Below are 9,686 nucleotides of genomic sequence, written 5' to 3'. Positions count from 1 at the left end.
GCCTGCAACTTACCCAGACTGTCCAAATGGATGCCGCTGATGGTTTTTTGCTTGGGGTGACTGGAAATAAATTTTAACAGAAAGCCCCATGCGGCCCCTTCAAAGAGGGGGAGATGGTCAGCTTCAAAAGAACAAACAGCAACCCTGATCTTTCCAGCAACTAGAATTCTGCTCCCCTCTCTAGCATGAAGTATGTGAAACCCTAAACTTCTTGAAACCGATCCCATATTTTGAGTGATGGAGAAAACGCTAATCTGGGATCCAACCAAAATGTTTGGTAGTGAAAAGAAACAATTATGCATTACAGACTCCCCCAAACCCACTTGAAGGATTTCTGCAGCGCTGAAAACATTCAAAGGTGTATAGATCATGGAGTTGGGCTGCATTCAAGAGAACAATTATATGGCTTGTAACAGCCTAGAGGAGGCTGAATACTTCAGGCAGGAAAGCTGCTGAGAGGCTAAGAAAATGCAAACTAGCGATGGGGTGGCTATACGCTGCTGAGTTTAAGATAATTCTGGAGCAGAAAAGAGGGAAAAGAAAGTTAAGCTGTTTTATCTTTCCAAGTATTACAAAGCGGGCACCATAATCACCTAACTTTAACAATAGCACCACCAGGATTTAGCCAAGGATTTGAAGGACAACAATTTCAGAAAACCATCTTTTTCACAGATCAGCAAGCCACCCTTTCAAAGGGAACCCATGCATGCACATGCATGCACACATACACACACACACACACTAACTTGTATTTGACTAAAGGAAATTGCAATGTCTATATGCATCTAGAGGAAAAAAATTTTTTAAAACTTCATTTACAAAAGCAAAGACCAGAATGCAAAATTAGTCATTTTGAATAGCCACATCTAAAGGGACTTCCTCTTTTCTACACCACTGATCTCATTTTTTTTTTCTTTTCTGGTTTAGTGTTAAGTACTAGTATGTTATTAGGGGGAAAAAAAAACTATGAATATTACATCAAAAGTGGTGGTGAGAAAAGATTTGTACCTGTCTGAATGCCCCACAGATCTTGGTCAATTTAGGTTAAGAACTGTTCAGTCATTTGGAGGGAAAAAAAAAAGTCAAATAATAATTGTTAAAAAGAAAAAGCAGCTGCGTCTGAAGAAAAGACTTTGAACTCTCTCATTAACACATTAAAGTCTATTAGAAAATACACAGCATTTTTCCTTCCATATCTGCTAGCTTCCAGCAACCCCAATTATTTAAATCCAAAACAATGGAACAAGCAGCCCTTGTTTCAAACTGACATTACTTTTTTTTTTTTTTTTTAAGGTCAGCTGGGGAGTCTGGGGCCCGCTAAAGGAAAGGGTAAAATTAGCTAAAAAATCTCACCCCAACAGGACAATACACCATCAACTAGTTGTATACGTTGTATGTTCCCACCACCGTCACCTCTTGCACTCACGGGTTCCCCTAAGTCACTTGCCCCTGGATTTCACAAACTGATACATTTCAGGCAATTAAAGAAGAAATAACAGGCGCCCGCCTGCACATACAACCAAGACCATCCCATCCCGTCCCAGAAAGAAGAAAAGATTTCTCCCCCAATGCCTGAGCAAGAAAACCTCTGCTTACTTCTTCACCTGCATGCACTGGAAAAGAGCAATTAAAAGTTGCACATGAACTGCACCTCCAGGATGTTTTAAGCCTTCTGATTTTTAATTCTGAAGACTCAAGGCTGGTCCGTAAATTCCCAGGAATCCCATCCCCTCAACACTTCCAGGAGAGAGAGAAAAGAGAAAACATCTAGTTTGGACACAAAACTGCCTGGAAACACAATGCCCAGATATTTCTTTTCCCCAAGTGCCCCTACTTGACTGTTAACCAAGAATATCTAACCCCTCTAGAATATATAACCAGCATGCACAAGAGTCTGGGTCTACAGCTGAGGATGTTCACACAGCAATTCAAGAATCATGCAATCATTCAAAAGGACTTTTCCTTCAGCTTTTTACTTTCATTCAAAATACCAAAGTGGTCCAGGCTGTAAGAAATATTTCATCCCCAAGACACAAACATCTTTCCTCTTCTAGATCACAAAATAGTGAACATTAAAATCAAAACACCATGCTGCCCTAAATCTGCAATTAATTTCTTTAAAAATTGGGGGGAGGGGAGGGAATGGTTAGCAGCTTTATATAAGCACTCACCTAAAACAGGCAGAGTCATCGGTAGCTAAGCTATTTATGCAGGATTCTTAAAATGGCGTCTGGCAACACTGCCTCATTCCTGTATTGAAGCTAAAATGGTAGCAGTTTGTTCAATAGCTGTAGCTCTTGCTTAAGCAGCCCTGCTAGTTTCAAAGCCACCTTCCTAAATATCAGAACTAGGAAAAGCTCAACCAAAGGACACCAACAACCCAACGTTTAGAAGCTGGAAAAAAAAAAAAATCTGCAGTGACAGGGGGAGTTTGTTAAGTCACAGGTTCCTAAGGAAAACCCTTCCCTTTCAGATCCTGAGCCTTCAACGTGAGGCTCTAAAATGAGGCCCCCTTGCCCTCGAATTAGGTGGGTGGAAGGTGAGGAATTAGGCAGCCCTGTGGCATAAAGTGCAGACAGACAGGTGTCTGTGCAAACAACCAAACTGTTAAAAGGGTGCAGGCTGGGGGGGGGGGAGGAAGCCCATTCCCCCTTTCTAGTAGATGAGAAACCAGCTCTGCATCCCTACCAAAGAGTAGCTAGGGAAAATGAAAAGTGCTTCCAGGGCAGCAGGCATCTGAAGGGCTGCACCCCAGCCTGAGGCCAAAGTCAAATAAAAAGGCTGTTTAATAAGCCTGAAAACGGCCACCAAACACCCAGCCAGTCCTAAGACAGTTAACCTCCAGGAAAGATAATCCGAGTCTGCAGAGAAGAAACAACAGGAAAACGTCACCCTCGGCCAAGGCGCAGGATACTCACAAATTAGATTTTTGTCCACCCCCAACAGAGCCCTCAAAATTAACCATGGGTTTGGCAAAACCCGCTTTCACAGGCCAAGCTAAGAGCCTCATAGTGGATAATGTAATTTACTGTTACAGGTCTGCATGGTGCAGCAGAACTCTCCTGGTGCTGCGGGTGGAGAGTTTCAAGGTGACTGTGAGCTTCAGGAGAGAAAGGAGGGCAGAGTGCCCAAGGCTGCACCAGGGCAAGGACAGGCGTCTGGCTCCCGGCCGGCCAGTAGGTAGGTAATCTTGATGACGAGGGACAGGCTGGCAGCCCAGCTTGCTGCAGTGCTGAAATGGCTCCTGCCTGTTTATCAGTAAGCAGAGTGGGGTGGAGGGGGAAGGGCGTCCATAGCCTTAGCAACCTGAAGCCAAGGGTGAATCCTTCCTTGTTTCTGCCTCTGAGATCAAGAGCAGGGCTGCTACACAGATTCCCTTCCTCCTCCTCGGCTGTGCGGTGGCCAAGGCACTTTTGCACGTATCTTTCTTTTCAGGGTCAAACCAGAGGCAAAGCCAGACCTAGGGCTTCCCAGCTGAAAAATGTTTGTGGCCTCTGCCCAGGAGAGAGAAGGGGGGGAAAAGGAGGCAAAAGAAACAAAGAGATCACACATGTGAAGTGGCTGGACTTTGGAAAAAAAGAAAAACCTACCTTTGCCTTCAGGGTTTTCTGGGCTGCTGTCACCCCCTCCCCTTTTTGAAATGGTGACTCATTCCCCCCCCCCTCCTATTTAAGACCTGAAGCCATTTCCCCACTGTTCTCCCGGGGAAAGAAAAGGGGGAATGTTTTGTTTAAAAGAAAAGGGGTAACAAGAAAGAAAGAAAGGAAAAGAAAAAAAAAAAGCTATTGTTTTCATCCCTAATTTATAATCCAGGAGGCCCCATTGTTTCTTTCTTTCTGACTCAAATCTTTGAGCTGTTAATTATAAAAGTAACTGGACTCAGCTCCAGAAGGCAAACCACGTTCCTGAGCAGCAATTAGAAAAACTCTGTAGAAAGTTTACTGAGTGATTATATATAATTAATTCCTAGTTACAGCCGGAACACTGACCATTTTCTGGCGCTAATAAAAGCAGTTCCTCCTGCTGCCCCACAGGAATGCCACTTAATTTCCCAAAGCAGAAAGTGAACCCATCCTGGAGGGGCTTCAAGGGAAAAAAAAAAAAAAAAAGGAGAGGAATCAAAAGCTCCAGTGTGTCTGTGTTTGTTCCTTGCAGCTGTGCATCCTCTTTGGGGGCTGAAGAGGCAGAAGGAAAAAGGAAAACAGCCCAATGTTCTGTTCCTCCCTCTGCAATTTACAAACGTGGCAGAGAGAGGACCATCTACCTTGATGTAAAAAAGAAAGGGGGGGAGGGGAGATGCCCTAGGCATGGAACGTAGGGAGACACTTCAGCTCCACGGATGTGCTTTTCCTAAAAGGAACAAAGATGGTAGAAATTTCCAGAAGGCCCGCTCTCGGTCCAGCCACTGCAATTGTCAATCTGTAACCTTTTCTCCAAGTCTATTGGTTCAAAAGCTGGAGAGAGAAACCCCATTGGGCTGCACCGTGAGCCTGCACTGCTGTCCCTAGCTAGTCCTGCTGCAATGCAGACATTTATTTTTTTTCCCCCTGAGTGAAACTGGAAAACAATGCTACCTTGAGAGCCATTAACTTTTACAGACTCATGTTTGGTGGTGCCCCCAGGACCACAGGCAAGTGGCTGGCTTGCTCCAGGGCTGAGAACTTGCTGGGGCTGCACATGTGAAAACAGATCTTGGCTTTGCAAACCTGTGGGAGCCATTTTAATGCAAGCTTTTGGAGGACAAATGCCTTGCCCTTAGGTTTCCTTCCAGCCCAACAAATGCACCATTATGCAAACACTGACAGCACCAAAGCAGGAGTCTTGTGATTAGATATTGCTTCCAAGGAGGCCACAAGAACCTCAATATGTAATTTCCATTTACAGCCAGGAGATAAGAACAAAGAAACAAAGCTAAGCCTCTGAACTTTCTTGTGTGGGGTAGTAGCAGGCAAGCAGTTCAGTTCTAAGTATGTTACATCATTAACGGCCTGTCCTTATACTCTTAAGAAGCTGGCCTGTCTTGCAAAGACTTCTCAGCTTAGAATTGGGTACATTCCTCATTATTAAATGAGCCCTTTTTCCAATTGGTTCTCAAAGGTGGGTTGCTGGACACCAGTTTAAAAGAAGAAAGATTATTGACTCCATCAAGTTGGCATAACACAGCAACTGAATATACTTCCAGCATTTACAGTCCTGCTGTATTGGTCTCCAGGCTGGAAATTTATGCAGTGAACTTCTATGGAAATGCTGAAGCAAATGCTAAACAAGAAGCTACTTTTTTCACTCTGAAGTTCTAGCTGCAGCCTTAAGAGATCAGGAGAAATGTAAAAAGTGAGAAATAAATCAGAAGTAAAGGTAAGTGTGCACATACTGATGTGTGGGTCAGGCTTGGAAAAAGGCTGGATCTGTTATGTATGAGTCCTGACTCAAGACCAAGTTTGGTGGTGGGTGGGATTTTTACAGACATGTAAGTATCTTAAAACATAAGGACTCACACCACCACCCCCAGCTCCTCCCCACCCCCATGTTTAAGGCTCTGTGACTCTTTTAAGACCAAGCAGTTTCCTTACATTTCACAAGCAGATCACCTACCCAGAGTTTTCTATCTAATATCCAAACAATCCCAATTCAAGGTCTCCAGTCAAGTCACAATGAACTGAACGTTTCTTCCCTGAGGGTAAACAGGAAGTATAATCTTCAATCCTAGCCCTAGGTTATCAGGAAAAACAGTGGATTCAAACAGTCACCTAAAATCAAGACACTATGAAAAAGCCCTCCTTGGGTTCCTGCTCATAAAAAGCCCCCAACGGCTGGAGCCAAGACCCCCTGTTACAAACAGACCCCAAATGTTCGCCAAACTCTTTATACATGGTCACAGAAATGGATTGCTTTACTTACCCAACAAATGTTCAAGCAACCGTCTCATTTTTCCACAGTTAAGAAGAGAGAACAGGCTGGCAGATTTGGGACTTGATCAAAAAGGAAATTTTTTTAAACAGTTACACGGGATTATTAAAAACACACACACAACAACAACACAACCCAACCACTGAATATGGAATGCTGTCATGAGCCACAGACGTGATTTTATTTCCTCTGCACTCTATCACACAGGAGGACAGAGGATGACACAATGTAAAAAAAAAAAGGGAAAGGAAAATGAAAACAAGGAGAAAAGATACATGAGTCCACTGAAAACCATGCAAGAGGAGAAAACTAAGGGATTCAAAAAAAGACTCCTCAGATTTATTGCAGGATGTTGTCCAACATCTCTCCCCCACCCCCCCCCCTACCCCCCCCCCCCCGCCCCCCATCCCCATCCCTACTCCAAAAACTTCCTCCAAAGCCTAGAAAACACTTTCAGAAACATTTGCTGGCTGCAGGCTGGCTTTGCAGAAGAACACTCTGTATCAATAGAAGTCAGGAAAAAAGGCTGAACAATGTAGTTTCAAGTGAAGAAACCCTGTAGGAAGAGAAAAGACCATGGGGAGTCACCACCACCCACCTAGGCCCCAGGAGCTAGGATCTGTCCTTAGCACTGCTCTGCTGAGGGCTTGGTTCTTTTGCAAACACACGTCCTCTCTGGTCAGAACTGAGTCCAGCCTTCCCAGCACCTCTTTGGAGAGGTGAACTTGCCTGCTTTGCTGTCTGCCATGAGCTCTCCTTGGAGGGGAGCCTGCTTGCTTACCTTCCATTTTCTTCCCCCAGCAGGCATGTGACACAAGAGAAGACAAGAGTGCAAGGGGGAGGGGGGGGGAACTGCTCAGAGAAAGAGAGAGAGAGGGAGAGAAAAAGAGAGAGGAAGGAGGGGGGAGGAAAAAGAAAAAAAAAGCTTCTTTTTTGGCAATACCAGGATCTAGCTTCACACTCTTCTAGAAACACCATGTCCTGGTGGAAGAAAAGGTGTGCCAGGCCCTTGCCAGTTTGCAAAACCGAGCTCTGGCTAATGGCTACTTAGCCATGTGACCCAAGAAAGCAAAAAAAAAAAAAAAAAAAATCTCTCTAAACAGTTCCAAGTTAACCTAAGTGCTGTAGGGGTGACTGTGGCACAGCCAGCCACAGAGAAATCACACTGCTCGCCCACAATGCGGATGTCTCAGAGGGAGGGGGAGAAAAGATGGTTAAAAAGTCGAGCTTACCTCTGTGGATGCATTGTTAACACTGTGTAATGTCAATACTTATAAAACATGGAGGACAGGCTCCTAGTTCTCACAGAAAAAGGGTTTGGCACTTCGGCTTGATGATCTGGCCGCCTAATAAAAGCTCATCCCCGATTGGCTGCCCCGGCAAATCGGAGTGTAAGGCGGCCCCGGATTGGCTGAAACACTTCCTGAGCGATTATCTTTGTGAGGCTCTGGTGAGCAAGAGCCATCCTGTGCATAGAAAAAGACAGGCTAAGCTAGGCCTTTTGCAGCAAGAAAAACTTAGGAAAGGGGCCCGCAGTCGCCCTTCTCCCACACCCTGGCTAGATTTCGCGGCACGAGCAAACCAGTGCAGCCAGCCTGACCTGCTCCAGCAAAGCCTGAGGCCCAGAGGCCACAGGCAAGAGAGTTTTGGGGGTGAGCTGCAAGGGCTCACCCTCATCTGCCCCCACGGAAACGGCCCTCTCGCTGGGAGGAAGGCTGGCTCTTTTCTAGAACAATCCAGCAGAATGTGCTCCCCACCACCCGCGGGGGGCGGGGAAGTGAAGCCAAAGAGCAGGGAGGCCCGGGAAAACAGCCCAGGGGGCAAGAGAAAGAAGAAGCTGGAGCCAGGCCTCTGAGGCAAACCGGACGGGCCAGGCGAGACCCCCAAGACACTCCAGGGCAGCCCTGGCTTCCCAGAGGACAGAGCACTCGGGCTGAGAGGGGAGGAGGGGAACCAAGTGGTCAAGTTTGCATCGTCATTATCAAAATGCCTCCTGGACAAAGCAGACCAGACAGCCACTTGCCTGCCCCAGCCCAGAATCGAACCTGTCGTCACCCCACCACCCCCAGCCAGAACTCAGAGGAAAGCAAAATGGGTTCCTGCCTCCCTGCCAGGATGCCAGGGGGCCCCCCTCCCCATCCTTACCCTAAGAAAAGCCAAAGGCGCTCCTAGCAGGCCACATGCCTAGCTCTACAAACTTCCCTTCCCCTCCCAGCCCCCTCCCCCAGCGCTGAGGCCTGCTAAACCTGTCAGTTAAACAAAAATCTGACTTCCGTATTAGTCTGCGATGGCTTCAGCTTCCTGCCTATTAACCCTCTCTCAGACTCTGGGCCTGGCTGGGAAAAACTAGGCCCTGAGAGCACAGAAAAGGCCTGTGGAAAAATACCAGCGGCAGCTCTCCCGGCAGATGCAGAAAGAGAGAGAGAGAGAGAGAGAGAGAGAGAGAGAGAGAGAGCCGCTGTCTCTCGCCTTGGCTTCCCAAGGAGGCGTGTACCTTCTGAATCCAGGGCACAGGCAGTGCCTCTCGGGCTGAGAAGCCATTTAAATCCAGAGGGAGAAAGAAAGATGTCAAACTCAGCCAGGGAACAAGAACCCCCATTATTAGTCAGGCCTACACCCACTGCTTAGACCTTCCTGCCACACAACCAGCCCTGTAAGGATGTTCCTGGGAAACTGGGCCCTCGGTGGCAGAAAATCCCATGAGCTTTGTAAGGACTCTTGCTTAAATTTATTTCCACAGAGAACGGCTTCTTCGGGTCCCCAAAGGCAGGTGGAACAGCTATTTCACACACAGCTCTACCCCACCCCCATCCCTCTGGCACTGCTCCCCAGTAAAATATTAACTACTGTTGCAGAACTGCTTATAATTCCACCCATTTCAATAGTATTAGGAGGTCTTTGCCTGTTTCCTCCGTCAGGCTGCCTTGGTTGTGGGTCTGTAGCCTGAGAAAGAAAAAGCAAATCCAGAAGGATCTTAAAGCATCCGTGCTCACTTGCTGATGCTTTTTTTTTTTTTTTTTTTTAAAGACAAGGTGCTTAATTAGCAAGGTTTTTTTTAAAAACAGCAAGCGGGAACAACAGAAGCCAAATAAAACACCATTCTTTAGAGGCTGGAGAAAGCTTCCAGAGGTGACACAGCCATATGCCAGGAGGTAAAACTATGGCCCAATAAAGTCTCCCCTTCTCCTCCTAAAATTAGGACTCGTGGGCTTTCTCATCCCACACGGTTCGTTGCCACAAAGAAAACGGTGGAGCTGAGGCCCTGCTCACCCTGCCCACCCCCACGTGGACAACAGATGCCCACAGTGTGTACATAAATTCCTCCTGGCTGGGAACTTGTCTCAAACAGGAGCAAGGCAGGAACGCAAGCACACTGTACCACAGGGGCAGGGCCCAGGCTCTAGGAAAAGGCAGAGGATTCTGTAGCCGCTGTTGCTGAATTTTAGGCTGAGGAGGCCGGGACGCAGGGAGCGACACTCGGTGGCCTGACAGGGGTCCAGCATTCAGGACAACAGGCCTGGGCCTCACCAGAAGGGAGGGGCCTCCTCTTCCTGGGGGTGGAACCGTGTACGGGGAGACCAAACGGGGGACAGGAGGTCAGAGTTAATCAGACTGCGCTCTCCCTCCCGGCAGTGCGGGGCAGTGGCCTGGCACCACCATGCTATAAGGGATACTGTTTGTGTCTGTTGGTGCTGCTTTGGGGAGGACAAATAGCATGAGTTTGTGGCGGATCTCGCGTACAACTACCTGACCAAGCCCACGAGGAAATAAAATACGGC

The 9,686-nt window shown here is 47.1% G+C and overlaps 1 protein-coding gene across 19 annotated transcripts in view; it reads right to left on the bottom strand.

Moving 5' to 3' along the window:
• ZMYND8 (zinc finger MYND-type containing 8) overlaps positions 1–8,119 on the bottom strand; it is a 126,013-nt gene extending 117,894 nt beyond the window's left edge. For 9 of the 19 annotated variants that reach the window (XM_029220532.1, XM_029220546.1, XM_029220547.1 and 6 more), the window contains exons 1-2: positions 8,053–8,119; positions 7,140–7,373 (exon numbers count right to left, since the gene is read on the bottom strand). In XM_029220532.1, the coding sequence (XP_029076365.1) occupies positions 7,140–7,153 (14 nt within the window). In that variant the 5' untranslated portion in view covers positions 7,154–7,373; positions 8,053–8,119. The other 10 variants (XM_029220536.1, XM_029220540.1, XM_029220530.1 and 7 more) reach the window with 10 other exon arrangements.
• Positions 8,120–9,686: the final 1,567 nt, after the last annotated feature.

The sequence above is a fragment of the Monodon monoceros genome, unplaced genomic scaffold, assembly GCF_005190385.1.
Source record: "Monodon monoceros isolate NGI ecotype Baffin Bay Population unplaced genomic scaffold, NGI_Narwhal_1 Super_Scaffold_13, whole genome shotgun sequence".
NCBI lineage: Eukaryota > Metazoa > Chordata > Mammalia > Artiodactyla > Monodontidae > Monodon > Monodon monoceros.
Note: the sequence above shows the minus strand (reverse complement) of the source record. Positions and strands in the feature narration are given on the sequence as shown.